Here is a 17,397-nt window from a genome sequence, read left to right as displayed (position 1 = left end):
TAAACCGTATTTCTAAAAATTAAATAATTTAACCTTAACTAACCTTGTTTTAATTCAAATCATGTCCTAATACTTGATTCGCAAAATTAATTCATATTTTAACTGAATTCAGATACATGATTCCGATTAACTTAACGTTGGCGATACTAAAACCCTTATGAATAAGGAATTTAATCAATTTTGCCAAACTGATTTAATAAAGCCATTTTTACGTTATTTTCTTCTATTTTTATTATTTGACAGTTTAATTAGTAATGAACATGCTTAAATATATACTACCTAATAATCAGGTTGAAGCAAAGCACTATTTAATACATCGCTACAATATGCCTAATTATGCCAAACGACGGCGATTTACAGAATAATAGTACATGAAATATCCTGAATGCAATTAATAAAAAAAAACTAAATTAAAAATTTAAACTTCCATTCTTCATTTCAGCTTACAAAATGCCAAAATTACAGTTGTGTACCTGATATTGCCAATATAAGAAGAAGAAAGTCAGCCACGTAATACGTAACACAGCAACAACAATAATAACCAGCAATCCAGTCAACAGAAATCCCAGTGGCAGATTTGAAAATCAAAATAAAATCCAGAAACACTGTCAACAAATAACGGACAGAAACCAAGGGAATTTTCAGATTTGAAAGGCTAATTAATGTTTAACCCTTAATTTCTAAACCCGTATATCAGAATATTTATCAGATGTGTACTACTCTCTCTTCTAATTTCCAGCTCTTTTTATTTGTATATTTTTTTTCTTTTCTTTTTCTTTCTTGAAAGTTTTAATATTTTTTCGATTTTTTTCTTTCTCTCTTAAATATTCAGCTTTTTTTTCTCTCTCTTTCTCTATCTCCTTCTCTAAAATCTGATCAAGCCTCCTATATATATCATATCCCCAAACCCTTTAATTAATAAATAAAACAACCATTTTCTCCTACCAAACTCATTATCTTCCCACTCATCCCCATTTTAATCCCACTAAATTAAACAAATATATCAACCCCACCCCATTACATCTTGTCCCCCATGCTTATCATAAACAATTACCATATTCTCCTCCACTACATTATGTCTTGTCCCCCATTATATTAAACAATTATATCACCCACATCCCATTACATTTTGTCCCCCATGCTTAACATAAAGAATTACAAAATGTACAATTCCTAAACTACCCCTCCGACCTTATTGCAATTACCATTTTACCCCTGAACGTACTGCAATTTACCAAACTACCCTCATCAGCTATAACCAATCAATTAATCAAACTCAACCAAAATATAGCCAATATGACCAATTTCTACACAAATTCAAACAACAAATCACATGAACATGATTTCTGAACCAATTCAACAACAAATCACATGAACACAAATTGAACAACAAAGAACAACTAAAATTTTGATTGAACAATATTTTTAGCAACAAACAAACCTATTTTCAGATTCAACAACAACAACAACAACAAACAAGTATATTCCAATTTCTAAATTCAATAATCATTTGAACTTAAAATCAACTCTAACAACATTACAACCAACAATTCTTATATTAAACTTAAACAAGATTATGAGACAAACTCAAGAAATAATCATAAATGATAATCAACAAACAAGAAGATCAAACTATACTAATTTCAGATTCAAAATCAATCAAACAAAGTATGAGCATAAATGAAAAGATTCAACAACAATAACAAACAAACTTTATTCAAACTTCGAATTAAACTTAAACAAAACAAATAAACATATTCAAATCACTAATCTTCAAATAATCAATTAATCTTTCTTAATTAAATCCAACAAAAATTATAACAAAGATACATGATCCAAAAATTAAAACATAACTTCACATTAAATCACTGAATTAAAAACGAACTTCAAACAAAATGAACACGAATTAAATCTATTCTAAACAACAAACATGACGGATTTAAATGATTTAAACTAACATTCTTCTATACTAAATCCTTTTAAAATTAACAGAACAAACTAAAGACAAAATTCATTGAACTTCAACTTAAAACTAAAAACATTATAATTACTAATAATTTTTACCTAAAAAAATAAAACAAAAAATAAAACAACTAAATAAAAATCAAGAACAAGAATCAAACATTTAATGATTTCGGATCCGAAAAATATCAAACAAATTACGGACAGAAACAAAACTTAGAACAACTAACCGTAAATGACCAACGACGAACTCGAACGAACTTTAAACGAATCCAACGAAGCTTTGACATAAACGGACTTGAAGACGACGAAGCGACAACGAAACAGTAGCAGCGAAGAGGACGATGAAGTGAAGCAGCAGACAGCTGGAAGAAAAACGCAGCAGCAGTGGCGACGCGGGCAGCAGTAGCAACGCTACTCAACTGGTGGCAGCGATGGAGACGACGATGCTCGTTTGGACGAAGACATGGTCGACGTCGGCAGCCATGAAAGCTTGAGCTTGAGCTTGTTCATGGCTTCTCGGAGACGAAGAAACATCGAAGGTGGTCGACGACGCGACGGACTGTGTGCGACTGGCTGGACGGAGCAGCAACATCGCGATGACAGTAGGGTCGTTTGGTCGTATGGATGAAGAACGAAGAAGAAGCGGCAGCCATGAAAGGCTGCTGCGTGTGTGCGTTTTTTACTGTGTATGTGTGTGTGCGTGTTGACGTGTGTGTGTGTGAGTGTGACGGGGTGAGGGGGAAAGGCTGGAGGGGTGGTCGTTGGGCAAGGGGGGAAGGGCAGCCATGGTTGTGAAAGCTTGAAGAAGGAGAGCAAGAGAGGGGGCGGGTGGTTTTTTTTCAACAGTGAATATTTTAGGGTTTTGTTAAATGAAAGATAGGGAAATAGGGGTGTTGGTCTTTGGGGTTATGGACTGGGTCGACCCGGTTTGAAATGGACCGGGTCGTTTGGGAAGATTGGATAATTTTTTGGGCCTGTGGCTTACAATTGAAGAAGTGGCCCAATCCGATTTTTCTTTGTATTTTTGCTCTCTTTTCTTCTTTTATTTTTCTAAAACTAAATTATAAAAATACTTAAATTATTATTAAGAACTAAATTAAGTTATAAAAACGCAAATTAACTCCCAATAACAATTAACGCACAATTAAGTAATAATTAAGCATAAAATTGTATATTTGGACATTAAATGCTAAAAATGCAGAAGATGCCTATTTTTTGTAATTTTCAATTTTTGTAAAACAAACTTAATTACTAACAATTGTATAATTAAATCCTACATGCAAAATGCGACATATTTTTGTATTTTTATTAATTTAACAAATAAACATGCACAGACAAATACAAATAATTATTCAAAAATATCACAAAATTGCACACCAAGGAAAATCATTTTATTTTTGAATTTTTTGGGAGTAATTCTCATATAGGGCAAAAATCACGTGCTTACAAGGATGATGGTGAGTCTTGCCTTGATTTACGTTCGAGAGAACAAAGGGTTGCTATTCGGAAGAAATTGAATCAGAGAAAAGCTAAGTTGAAGGTATTCCCTGTTTTGCTATTTATTTATACATGGTTATACAGTTTTATACAAAGTTATACATCTGTTTATACATCTTTATACAAGTACTGATATACTTATATATACAGTTTTATAAAATTTATTAGTATATTTTTTGTTGTTGATCTATTTCTTGTTATTTTCCTATATGCAAGGTTGGAGACTTCTATATACAACCAGTTGATTATTTCCACAACAGAATTAGTTCCCATACCGAGCCTCAAATTGTGAACATTTTGAAGCAATGTTTGACTGACATGCAGCTTCAGATGTTCCGTTCTAGTTGTTTTGGGTACTTCTTGGACCTCCCTCAATTTAAAATTCAAAATCAACTTATTCATTGTATATTATTGAGGGAAGTCGTCCCGGGACGTGAAAGGGAGTTATGGGTGAAGATTAATGGTTGTTTACTGCGTTTTGGCATTGGAGAGTTTGCTCTTATCACTGGTTTGAAGTGCGTAGACGACGACGCCTCCTTCTATGACAAACCAGATGTTAATAGATTGTTGAAAGAGTATTTTCCAGGAGATGAAAAAAAGGCCATAACAAGGGGAGAGTTTCTTGATCGCTTCAAGCAAAAGGAGTGAAAGTCGGATGAAGATGCGTTCAAGATGGCCTTGATGGTTTTTGTCCATCATTTCATCTTCTCTGATGCTAATAATCATGGTATCACCAAAGATGATTTTGATATCATCGAAAGTGGCCAATATAAGATGTTTCCTTGGGAAAAAAGTCATTTGAAGATGTTTTAAGGACAATGAGGGACATGCAATGTGATTATTTGACAATGTATAGGCTTGGAGGTTTGCCGCTTGCTTTACAGGTTTGGTTTTTTGAGTGTTGCTCAATGGTTGATAAGAATCTAGTTGTTCACGTTGGCACAAATGTGCCACGCATTCTTAATTGGAAAGTGACTAACGCTCCATCATATGAGGATTTGACTGGCGGCGTGATCATGTGTAGTGTCGACAAGGTAAACATTTTGTACCATAATACTTCTTCATATATGATTTCAGTTTTTCTGTATTATTCTACTATTGTAATCCTGTTTTTTTCTTCTTGTAGTTGAACTATAATAAAATTTCCCCTACTTCTGAAGAGATGTCAAGTCTGAACATCGACACACTTTTTGAAGTCAATGCCGATGATGTTGTATCAGGGGAGGTGCATGTTGTTCCTGCCTCTCACACTGATGATTTTGTTGCTGCACCTTCACCTTGTCCTCAGCATATGGAGCAACAGTCTACAAGACCTTATCCTCAAAATGCAAAGCAACAGTCTAAACGACCTTGTCCTCAGACTATGAATCCACAGCCTAATCCAAGTTATGATCCTTTTGTGTGCCTTGATCTTTTGAATGATGAAGTTGAGAAGCTGAGGAGTGATGTTGGAAAGGTACTGGACCTTTAGCTTTTCTGTAGTTTATAATTACTTTTTGGTTATAAACATGGTTGTTTATTTGCTTTTGTTGTAGTTGACTGATACAGTGACGACGCTTAACAACTATGTCGTTTCTTCCTTTGAAAAAGTGTTCAGTTTTCCGAATAATAAGGAACCCAAGAAAACGAGGGAGGATTTTACTGATTCTAGGGTAATTGTTTACTGATAAAACCAAATCAGTCAACAGTTATGCCTTCTCTGAACTCAACATGCCTTCTCTTTCTATTGTTTTTTATTAGATTCGTCAGCCCGTGTTTGATGACAATACATCTGGTCTTGGCAAATTTGATGGCTATCAATATGATGTTGTTCCTAACTTTGTCAATCAAATGAATCAAGAAAATGTGGTAGCTAACGAGAGAGTTACTGATGGTGTTGATAATGGTATTTGTTCTGGTTTCTTTTTTTTGGTCTGATTTTTCTTTTCCTCTTTTTGAAGTTTTGTATTATTTGTGTTTCTATTTCTAAGGGGCAGCAGGTGATGTCAAGGGTGACACATTTTGGGATGACATTGGTGATGAAGATTTAGCTCAGATGTCCCAACTTGTGGTTCACAAACAATCGATCATAGAAGTAGAAGATGATTACATTTCTCCTGACCATTCAGTTCGACAGAGAATACCAGGAAAATATGCCAAATCTCCATATTTGCCAGTTTTTTATTCTAGAGCATCAAAATCGGCGCCGAAGCTCATTTTTTATATGAAGCATCCTTTCACGATTGAAATTGATGATTTTGATACATTGTCGCCATTGGCTAAAGAGTTTTGCGTGTTTGTTGATAATGGGATGGATACGAGGCGAAAGTATCTTCACTTTCTTCAATCTTTGATTTTCTGATTTTATACGTGTCAATGAATGTAGTTCTGATTACTTTTTATTTTTTGTGATTTGAAGTGCCAAACATATATATCCCGATGAAGTAAATAATCTTGTGGAAGGTTTTACTTTTGGCTCGTGTTATGTGACCAAGAAGGATTGGTTCCACTCACTTGCATATTGTGACCGCCCTTTGATTGACACGGTATTTTAATAAATTTCTGTTCTAATTCCCTTTTTATTTTTGTTGCATATCTTTGTTGTTTTGAGACTTGCATAGTATATACATAGCTTTGTATAATCACAGTATAAGATTGTATAACCTTGTATAAATATGTATACCTATGTATAATAGTGTATAAAGTTCTATAGTTTAAAAATCTGGTAGTGATGGTTGTTCTGTTTTATTTCTTGTCTCAGCACCTGGATGTCCTCTTTTATTATTTGAGGAAGAGGGGAAAATATGGGCCAAGTGTTGCCATGCGGTTTACTACAACCAACTTTGCCTTTGGTAACAAAATCAACTCCCTATACAAAGATTTCAAAGTGAATCAAGATCCTTCAGTGATTCCTGACGGGCATGAGATAGAAGAGTACATCAGAGGTTATTATTGTGATGCAAATGTCCCGTGGCACACTGTTGACCACGTCTTATTCCCTATCTTTGTGAAGCGCGGAAGAGCAAAATTGGGACATTGGGTTTTGGGGGTGTTTATGTTCGTAGATAGATGCATCCACATCTATGACTCTAACCATGGGGCTCTTAATGATAGACATGTTTTGGATGCTGCATTACCTTATGCAATTCTGATACCTTACTTCTTGAAGAGTTCTGATTTTTATGTCGAGAAGAAGGGCATTGATTGGAACAATGGTGCATATACCGATAAATCCCATTCTGATGCTTTGCAGATTAATCTGATTAATAATGTTCCCCAACAGATCAAATGGTAGGTTAATCTCAATTGTTTTACTATTTTACTATTAGTGTACGTATTTGAATCTGATTTGTTTCTTTTTAATTACAGTGATTGTGGTGCTTTTGTTGGTGGCTTTGCTGAGTATTTCATCCTTGGTAAAGAAATTCGAAAGGATAATTTTGACATTAAGATACTTCGCACCAGGTGGGGATCTCTGTTATGGGATTATGGAAGGAAAAAACAATAGTCTGGTGCAATTAGTGATGATGAAATCACATGGAGACTTTTGAAGAAGAGGAAGAGGTGGCGACCAAGAAAGTAGTTCTGTTATTTTCATTTTACTGTAGTTGTTCTATGTATAAGGAGTTGTTGCCTAGTTTTGTAACTATTCTGCTACTTGTGAGATAACCTTAAAGGATATTATAGATGTGAATGTAATTTGAGGCAGTCATTACACATTGTTGCTGTGAATAAATTACATCTTAATGAATATTTTCAGTTGTTTTTGTCCTTTACAAGCTATTTGACTTTGCTTCTTTCACCATTGTGTTATTCCAAATGGAATGCAGCCTATTTTTCATCCTTTTCTGGCTACTACTGGTGAAAGTCAAGTCTCGGTTTCAGCCGCTTCTTTGCATGTTACCATAATTTAAAATCCTGAATCCATCTCTGTTCAAGAGAATATTCCGTATGTTATGACTTCTCCTATGTTACCTATATTTCTATTATTTCCTAAGGATGAAATGGGTCCAGTCCCGGTTCCTCTTCCTTTATTTCCTGAGACACCTTCTTCAAGTACTTTTGGAATTCTGAAAGGGAAACAAGACATGGATATGGATTGAGAATCCAATCTTTATGGAATGAATATATTCAGTTGCTTTTGTCCTTTAACAAAGTATGTATTTTCATTATGGTTGCAGTTTTGTTAATGTAGCAGGTTTTATACATATGTATACAATTATATACATAGTTATACAAATTTATACTCTCATTTATACATCTTTATACATGTAATACCAGTGATTGTTTGCAGTTCTGTTTTGTATTTCTACAATCTATCAATATATTTAGTACCATTAAAAACAGGAAGACACTATTATTGGATAAGTAAAACATGTATAATGAAACATGTCAATTGATTGTGAAACTTAACTAATCAACATTTGTAACTATATTGTTTCTGAAACTTAACTACTCAACATGACAACAAATATAATAGGAAGCGTTTTGTTTCCAACTATTTATTTTGGTCGATTCCTACATGTTTTCCTATTGTGACCACCTTGTCCACACACAGAACATGAAAATGCTCTCTTAGACTCTTTCTCTGAAGTAGGCTTGAGTCTTTCCTTTCTTGGCCTTCCTGCATTCCTTCTCCCTTTAGGTGGTAGGACCACATCTTCCAACACCTCTGTTGGGACTACCCATAAACTCTCATCTGGCATCGGATTCACTAGAAATTCATAAGTGCTAAGGAGTTTATCCTTCTTGTAGTAAAAAGAACAATACTGGCCAGGTTTCAGCTGCTGGTTCTTCAAAACCGCCCAAGCATGCGGACATGGAAGTTCATCCATTTGAATTTTTCCGCAACTGCATGTTCCCTCTTCAAGGCACACTATGTTTCTCCTTACCCCTTCAAGCACAGTATATAACTGATCCGTAGCAGGCCTCACCTGCAAAAGTTTTTAAAAAAAAAATAAATAAAATTAAAGAACAGTAAAATGCAAGTCAGAAGTGCCAAGATTCATTATATTTGATTCATTTTACCGTCATTTTCTCCGATGCAATCAGATTTTCCCGAAGGAATTTGTCGTACTTTTCGCCAAGCTCTGTAGATGTCTCCATTGCACTTTTTTTGTTTTTGTTGTTCCACTATTGTAGCAAATTTGTCATGTACTCCAGCAATCGCATTACTGGTAACTCTCTAGCATCCTTGTTAGCTGCATTAATTGACTCTGCAATATTGGAAGTCATTACCATCGACCTTTTCACCTTGGAATATGCTCTAGACCACCTTTCGTACCCAATTTCGAACAAGTAAGGCTGCACCCTCGGATCACTGTTGCACAACTCTGTCATATGGTACTCAAACTTCTCTATCGTGTAAGCTCTTGCCAAAGCAAAGAAGATATCCTTCAATTGTTTGTGATGTTTCTTGAATGTGCGCTTTACATTCTGCCACAAGTGAAACATGCAAATACAATGTGGTACTTCTGGGTACACAACTTTTGTGGCATTGAAGATGCTTTCATTTCTATCTGAAACTATACACATCCCTTCCCTAACTCCAAAAGTACCCTTTATCTAGATAAAGAACCACTCCCAAGATTTATTATTCTCTGAATCCACAATTGCATACGCAAGTGGAAGGATTTTTCCAGTTTATACAAAAATAGATATTAGGATTCAGACTGTAATTTAGTCTGGAGATACCAACTACAAAATTTATACAAATCTTATACACAGTTATACATAATTATACAGATTTATACCAACTGCAAATTTTATAAAAACAGCAGCTGCGAAATCCTATACACTTTTATACATGAAACATAAACATTATACAAACTGCAGAAACAACATAGATGCAGTCAACTCACCAGCTCCATCTTGTGTGCAAGCAGTCAATATAGTACCCTTATATGCTGCTTTAAGGAAGCTTCCGTCAACAACCATTATCGGTCTGCAATGCTCCCAGCCCTTGATAGATGCATATAGCGAAACATATGCATAAAGAAAGCACCCATCCTCTGATTTGTGCAACTTTGTAACCGATCCTGGATTTGTTTGCTCCAACATAGAAAAATACTTCGGCAGCTCCTTATATGAATCACTCGGACTCCCTCTTATCATTGCCATTGCTATTTCTTTAGCTCTCCATGCTTTCATGTAGCTCACTTTAATCCCGTGTTGCTTTTGTATGTCCTCTATTATATCATTTGCGGTGTAAACTTTTTTTGGATTAACATACTTGTCCTTGACTATACTAGCAATTATACCCAAAGTAGCTTGACGTTGTGTTAAGTATCTTTCACCATAGCCGCATGTGTGATTATTATTGTAACTTCTCACTTTGAATATGTTTGCCTTGAAAATGGTAGAAGATTTGAAACTCCAAGCACAATTGTCATCCAGACATGTAAGGTGATACATAGTATTATACATCATTCAACTTCTAAATACACTTGTATACAAACTGCATATATACTAATTTTAATATCTATATACAAATATATACTACTTTATACATATTTATACAACAGAATATACAATTAATGACATACCTTGTCACGCTTGATCTCTTCACCTTGAATTGGAACCTCTCGCGTACAGCCAAGTTCTTCATCATATTCATAAGTGTCTCTTTATCCTTATAAACTTGATCCTCCTCAACAAATTCGTTCAACATATTATCTATTATACCCGTGTTTTCACTAAAATTCGTGTTTTCAATCAATTCAATATCAATAATCTCAGTGCTATCAGTTGTTGATACATCTCTAGAATTTGAATTTGTAGCAACCAAACAACTGGAACTTGAAGCAACCACAGAACTTGTAACAACCAAATGATTTTCATAAATCTCTTTCACTGTCACAAACAGGGTATATTCAGTGAAATTCAAGTTTTTTTTTCTTTAATTCTATATACACCTTAACTCCTGTATCGTTGTAAATCGTGATCGGCGGCAAACCAACATTTGGCACAAAGTTAATCTCTATTGTGTTTAAATCACTATCGATCCTAATCTGTTCCGAAATAGCTGCAACTAAATTGTTGTAGTTGAATGTGGACTCAATTATTACACAATCTCTGATGAAATTCACAAACTTGTTTTCTTCCCATTCACCACTATGAAGAAGGTAAACAGGAAAAATCTCCATCTAACAAAAAATTGAAATCAAAATTGCAGCAAAAAGGAGAATTGCGCTGCTTCGTAGCAAAAAAATTGAATAAATTCTAGATGAAGAAGAAATGTTAGGGTTTTCGTACCTGCATTTATCGCAGGATCTTGTTTTTGAAGTATTTTTGGAAGAAGATTGGAAAGAATATGAGAAAATCCAGCTGAATGAGATAAAATCGCGCTTGGTAGTCTCAAAATACCGAAAATAATGCCCCCTTTTCAGATTTGGGCCCCTAATTTGTGGGCTACTGAATTGTAAAGTTAAATATGGGCTATAAAGTTGAAAAGAATGCAGCCCACTTGTTTTAATTTGAAATTTTCCCTTTATAAAACTAGATTAGAGTTTGATTTTTACTAGATCGCAGTTTCATATATAAAACTATAGAAAATAAATTATTTTATCTTAGTTATGGTTTTTACAAGGAAGTCATCTTCCCAGTAATAAAAACTTTATTTAATTCGATATAATATAAGAATTTCAGATTCCTTTGCGAGCTTATGATACTCCACAACTAAGGCTTTCTTTTCTTTCACTTGTCTGTTTTTTTAATGTTTAGTTTTATTTATAACTATTTTTTCTCCCAACACCGACCATACACGATGTACCAATTAATATGAATTATTTTAACAATACTTGCCTTCTTTTTGGGGGGAATATAATCGTGGCCAGTAAACAACAATATTTTCTAAATTAAACCTTCTTATGAACACATTTATTCTTGACCAAAATCTACACAAACCATTTCTTGGTAAATTAATTTAGGTTACTAACCTAGTATTCTAAGTAACTTGAAATTTACATTAAACAACATAGTATCGTGTTTTTGCAAAGATTTTGGATCTTGTCCAACATTTTCTATGTTAAAAAAATTCTGTATATGTAATGTAATTAAAAAGTACTTGAGATTGTGGTCTGGTTTAAACTGTAAATAATGGGTTCAATTGAACACACTCGTTATTTAGGTCTACATTTGTTTGTAAGGAAATGTAAGTTTTATTGGCAATATAATTATCTATGGAAGGTAGTTTATTACAAATTTTCCATATTTCTAGCATTTGTTCTCTAGATAGTCTTAAGACATTTATTTTATATTGATATTAGAACCTTCGTACCGTCTTTAATCAAGTAAAACGCAGGAATTTTAGTCGTTTAGTTGATTGGCTATTTAAATTTTCATCGTGTTATTGAACTGGACGGAAGCACGAGCCGAGCTACGGGTTCGACCAAACTCAATACTGTTTGTTCAAATTGTGTATTTGATATTTACAATTCATTAAATATGTACAAATATTAAATTTATAACTCAATCACTAATACTTGAAGTTGTCGTTCTAAAATCCAAAACTCATAAGGTTGAAATATTGGCTCCGCCTCAATTGGTGAGGGTTTGATGATACAAAATTACTATGGCAATGGGTGATCTACAACAAATTAATTCATATTTCAAAAGGTTATGTATGTCAGACAACTATAAAATATGTAGAAAATTTTAAGTTTTCTAATTTCAAGTCAAAGATTAGCTTTATTTCTTATATTAAATTTGGACTCTTAAACAATATTATAATATTCTTTGAGAAATTAATTGCAAAACATGTTTCATTGTCAGCATCTAAATCTGGCAATAAATGTTCTCCAGAATTGTTGACCTTAAAGCTAAATTAAACATTTCTTTTTAAAGAATCAAATATGTATGTGAATTTAAAAATAGTATAAAATCTAAGAGGAACTTGCCAAGAAAATGCCAACAACAAATCTTCATATGTATTGCTCCACGCCGGCACCATTTGCGGGCAGAGGTCAGAAAAAATTGGAAAGTTCTAAAAATTATTATATCTTAAAATATTAAAATTCATTTATTTTGGAGATACCTTTCATGCGACATAACGTGTTGAAGTTCACGCACGCACCTATTAATATGCTTGTAAAAATTTGCCCGTCAAACTAATATATATATATATTTTTCTTTCGCTAATCCATTGTAATTAATATATGCTCTTTGTTTATTAAATCACTTAACCATAGTTGATATGTCGTGATATAATTAATTAAATAATAGATGCGAAGAAACTTTTCTTATCGTGAATTTTTCACCATAGCTTTTTTCATTCTTGTATTTTTCAATCAATTTGAAAAATGCTTTTCTTCAGTCGAATAACTATTAAAAATAATATTTTTACCTTACACGTGATAGGAGTAAGACCCATCCTTCCAAACACAAATTACGGATCACACTAGATATGTTATTGTTGTTGTTATATACTATTTTTTTCTTTTCTTTAAAATAAATATTTTTCTTGTATCATAGTTAACGGTATGTTATGTAAGTATATATACGTGATCACAATCTCTTAAAGCTCTTCACACTTTGACTTTTTACTTATTTATGCGAATATTATTATGAGATCTTGTTCTAAAATCTTTATTAGTCAAAATATAGAGCTATTGCTTTGAAAAAAGAGAAGGGCGTGTGGGGTAGCCAGACAAAAGATATATTCTTTGTTCTATTCCTAGCTGGACCATTTCCTTTCTATTTTTTGTTGCTAGCTATTGCGCTTTTCTTTTGTTGTTCTTTTTTCTTTTTTAAAGAGTTATGCGCAAATTATGCTTAGATTTTGCTTGTCTAATAGAGTCGACTTGTATGAGTTGTACTTGCTGAAGTTGGTCGGTGCCTAGAAGTTTGTCTGCGGATTTCATTATATTAGTGCCTATAATTGGTAGGTCATTTTCAGTTTTAGCTTTCATTTTTGTGTTTTAAAACCTTAATTAGATTAGTTTAATCTTTCTCGATTTGCATGCACAGACCGTGTCTTTTTTCAAAAGGTTTTAATGCGAAAAATTGACGAAATGTGAAATCGTGCCTTAAAATTTATTTGAGTTGACTTCGGTCAATATTTTGAGCAAAAAAAGGATGCGGATAAGTGTTTTGACGGTCCCGGTGGGTCCATATCATGATTTGGGACTCGAGCGTATGCCCGGAATCGAATTCGAAAGTCTCTAACTTGATTTGTCATAATTTGTTGAAAACGAGAAGTTTAAAGGTTTAAAGAACTCATAAATTTGACCGTAGTTTGACTTTGTTGCTACCTAGTTTAGATTTTGGTTTTGGAACTTGGTATATGCCTGTTTCAATATTTATGACTTGTCTGCAAAATTTGGTGCAAAACGGAGTTGATTTGACGTGATTCAGACGTCCGGTTGAGAAATTGCATGTTTTGGTGTCCGATTCATTGTTCTAGGTATTATTTTGGTCTTTTGATTGCACGAGCAAGTTCGTATGATGTTATTACACTTGTGTGCATGTTTGGTTTGGAGCCTCGAGGTTTTGAACGAGTTTCGGATATGCCACAGAGTGATTTTTGAACTTAAAGAGTCCTGGTGCATCAGGTCTGCAGATCTCACACTTGCGAGGACCTAATCGCAAATGCGAGGTTAGGCTCGAATATGCAAAAATGGTGGGGGCTGGGTCAGCTTCGCTTTTGCGAAGTGAAGTCCGCATATGCGAAGGGGGAAGGTTCGCATTTGCGAACTTTGTGTCACATTTGCGACCAATGGCAGACTAAGGTAGACTCGCATTTGCGAGTCGATCGTTCGCATTTGGGAAAAAATTTGTCGCATTTGTGATGTCAACATGCTCAATGGTTTTTCACATTTGTGAAATATTGATTGCAATTGCGAACTATGTGTCGCAATTGTGATAACTACAGCTGGGTAAAAGAGGAAAAAAACGGGAATTAACTCATTTCTTTCAAACTCTCAACTCTATACACCTTAGAGGCGATTTTTCCAAGATCTTTTTTCCCTAAATTCATTAGTAAGTGACTCTAATATACTTTCTTTCAATTACCCATTACATTTCTTAAGATTTCAACATTAAATCTAGGATTTTTATGGTAGAAATTAAGGATTTGGGTAGAATTAGAGATTTTTGTAAAATTGGGATTTTAGACTTGGAATTGAGGTCGGATTTTGAATTAAGTTGCAAAACCGGGCTCGGGGTGAATGGGTGATCGAGTTTTGGTCCGAACCTCAGGTTTTGACTAAGCGGGCTTGGGGTTGACTTTTATCAACTTTTTCAATAATGATCTAAATTGAACCTCCTTTAGTCGTAGCTAGTTTCTAAGGCTTATTTTGAATCGTTTGATTAATGATTTGCTAGATTTGGTTGGTTTCGAGGCTAATTCGAAAGGCAAGGCCGTGGTTGAATCTTAAGTTGATTGCGGAGTGAGGTAAATATTGGGTCTAACCTTGATTTGGGAGAATTAGGAACCCTTGAGCTATGTACTAGGTGAATTATATGTGTAGTAGCGTATATGCAAGGTGACGACTGTATATACGCTGTCAAATTACTTATTTCCATGCTTTTTCGTATTTCATTAATTGTGTTATTTCATGACTTAGCCATTACATTACTTGTTTTCCCAATCTCCATTGCTTAATATTATGTCTTTTTTTCATGCCTTAATTGCTACATGCTTATTTGACTTCCATGCCATAATTGCTACTTGCCATTTAACATTTCTTGTATTAAAATGTCCATCCTCTCCCTGATTCCGTACTTATTTACTACTTGTCTCGATTTGTTTTCCTCATATATCTTAATCTTCTTATGGCTTGTTGCCTTATAGTTTCGTATTTATTGTTGCCTTCATTGAAGTAATTTCACTTGTACGTATTGCTAAAAGTAGATACCGTTGAGTTGGTAAAGTTGAGACATCCGAGTAGTTCGAGCCTCTTGATTATCATGTTATTCTCCATTGCTCATACATTTGTTCTCTTGATGCATGATTTCTTGTAAATCTTATTATTGAGTTACTATTGTTAACTGACACTATTTGGAGAGTGGATTGCATGCCGCAACGGAAACTGAAAAGAAATGAATTGAAAAGGTGGAATAAGGGTGGACTATGATATTGACTGATGATTATATGGAGGGGTCGGGTTGCGTACCGCAACGGATATATTTAAAGTTTATATTGTAGGATCAGGTTACGCGTGCAACAGTCTATGTGTTTTCTATTCTTTATTGTATTGTATTGACTTCGGTACTTTCGTACGAGACTCTAAGGATTGATATTTCTGGTATTTACTGGTTTTCTTTGAGGATTGAGTTATTTGTGTGAATTAATTGCCTTATTTCCTCGTATTTTTCGTTCCTATCATTATTTTATACTGCATATAGGTTATTATAAATACGCTAATCGCTTTAGGCGTGCATTTTAATAATCTTACCTTCTTAAACTCGGGTGTGCATTTCATGCGACCCAAATCCAAATCCCAAAATATTGAATAAAAATGTGTTCCGGATTGCGGGTGCATTTCATGTGACGCAATCCAAAGACATGTTTTTAAACGATGTTCACATTCTTTTAAAAATATAATGATAAAAGCGGTAAAGAGTTAAAACTTGCACATGAGCGCATAATTGTATAAAATCAGATAAACAAGCCGAATATGACAGTTGAGCGACCGTGCTAGAACCACGGAACTCGGGAATGCCTAACACCTTCTCCCGGGTTAACAGAATTCCTTATCCGGATTTCTGGTTCGCGGACTGTAATACAGAGTCATTCTTTTCCTCGATTCGGGATTAAATTGGTGACTTGGGACACCCTAAATCTCCCAAGTGGCGACTCTGAAATAAATAAACAAATCTCGTTTCGATTGTCCTTTAATTGGAAAAACTCCTTCACCCCTCGCGGGGACGAAAAAAGGTGGTGTGACAGCTCTGGTGACTCTGCTGGGGACATTGACCCAGAACCATTGGTTCAGGGTTAGAAATTCGAGCTTATATAAATTGTTATATTTGGTTTTATCTGATTTTGTTACATGTTTTGGCTCAATGTGCTAATTGGTTGCCTTTTACCGCTTTGATATTACGTGAACTGTATATAAACTGTGTCGAAACCCATCTCCTCTCTGAGTCTTCTGAATCATGAAGAAGGGTGTACTTCGTATGACTTCTTTTCTGTATAGTGTCAAATCTCAATTTAGAGCGAGGTTCGGACAAGTAGCTAAGCCGGTGAAGCTTCTGTATTCCCGGTACGCTGCCTCCCCTCGGCTCGAGCTGTCCGCTCGGGTAAGCCAGGTCTAAAACAAACACCCAGGTTCTGAACCTAGTATAACAAAGCCACATGCCGGATCCCTAGTAGGAACGCTTATTGCATCATGCGCATTTTACATAGGGGACTCAACACAGGGGTTGGGCCCGTCTAGGACTAGCAACCTGAAGTGAAAAGACCATCATGTTGCATACTGTGTGCTTTATGCATTTACTTGTTTCGGACTTGCATGCTGACCGGCTTCGAAAAATCGGGAATATTGGAAAATTGCAAAAAAGAGGGAAGTAACTGTGTAGAGAGTTAATTGCCTATTTTAAAAAAAAAACCAATGCCCCAAACACTGGCGAAATTCTGCCGAAATTTTGGGAAAGATGAAAAAAAAAGAATTTTTTTTTTATATAGTTTGTTTCACTCAAAAAATCAAAAAGAAAAATAGGAAAGAGTCTCTTATTTTTAGGTTGAAGAATAGGTTGGTCATTTTGTTGAAACGAAAAGAAAAAAAATCTTTACTTTGTCTTGTTTTCAAAATAAAGAAAAAAGAAGAAAAAGAAAAATAGTTTGTCTTGCCATGAAAAATGAAAATGAAAAAAAGAGTCTTGTTTTTAAAATGGTTTATTTATTTATTTATTTATTTGTTTATGAAAATGCCAAAAATGAAAATAAAAAGAGTCTTGCGTTGAACGTGGTTTTATTATTTGTTGCAATATATATATATATATATATATATATAT

The 17,397-nt window shown here is 34.3% G+C and overlaps 2 protein-coding genes across 2 annotated transcripts; one reads left to right on the top strand and one right to left on the bottom strand.

Moving 5' to 3' along the window:
* The first annotated feature begins 4,280 nt into the window (after positions 1–4,280).
* Positions 4,281–6,949, top strand: LOC138890239 (uncharacterized). The gene is made up of 8 exons (XM_070173609.1): positions 4,281–4,496; positions 4,589–4,918; positions 4,998–5,114; positions 5,203–5,347; positions 5,433–5,769; positions 5,861–5,987; positions 6,203–6,732; positions 6,811–6,949. The coding sequence occupies exons 1-8, from the start codon at positions 4,281–4,283 to the stop codon at positions 6,947–6,949; spliced, it is 1,941 nt and encodes a 646-aa protein (XP_070029710.1).
* A 994-nt stretch (positions 6,950–7,943) lies between these two features.
* LOC138890232 (uncharacterized) lies at positions 7,944–8,547 on the bottom strand. The gene is made up of 2 exons (XM_070173604.1): positions 8,470–8,547; positions 7,944–8,375 (listed from the first exon to the last, which is right to left on the bottom strand). Exons 1-2 carry the CDS (start codon positions 8,545–8,547, stop codon positions 7,944–7,946), a joined length of 510 nt encoding a protein of 169 aa, XP_070029705.1.
* Between the last annotated feature and the right edge of the window lie 8,850 nt (positions 8,548–17,397).

The sequence above is a fragment of the Nicotiana sylvestris genome, chromosome 1, assembly GCF_000393655.2.
Source record: "Nicotiana sylvestris chromosome 1, ASM39365v2, whole genome shotgun sequence".
In the NCBI taxonomy this organism is placed as follows: Eukaryota; Viridiplantae; Streptophyta; class Magnoliopsida; order Solanales; family Solanaceae; genus Nicotiana; species Nicotiana sylvestris.
The sequence above is the reverse complement of the archived record's forward strand: the minus strand, read 5'-3'. Positions and strand labels throughout refer to the sequence as shown.

What these genes read in the sequence shown, in the direction of transcription:
- LOC138890239 (XM_070173609.1), top strand. Translation starts at nt 4,281, where the DNA reads ATGAGGGACATGCAATGTGATTATTTGACAATGTATAGGCTTGGAGGT. An exon ending in TGAGGAGTGATGTTGGAAAG is followed by an intron (nt 4,919 to 4,997) that starts GTACTGGACCTT and finishes CTTTTGTTGTAG; the next exon opens with TTGACTGATACAGTGACGAC. An exon ending in GTTCCCCAACAGATCAAATG is followed by an intron (nt 6,733 to 6,810) that starts GTAGGTTAATCT and finishes TTTTAATTACAG; the next exon opens with TGATTGTGGTGCTTTTGTTG.
- LOC138890232 (XM_070173604.1), bottom strand. Translation starts at nt 8,547, where the DNA reads ATGGAGACATCTACAGAGCTTGGCGAAAAGTACGACAAATTCCTTCGG. An exon ending in TTGCATCGGAGAAAATGACG is followed by an intron (nt 8,376 to 8,469) that starts GTAAAATGAATC and finishes AAACTTTTGCAG; the next exon opens with GTGAGGCCTGCTACGGATCA.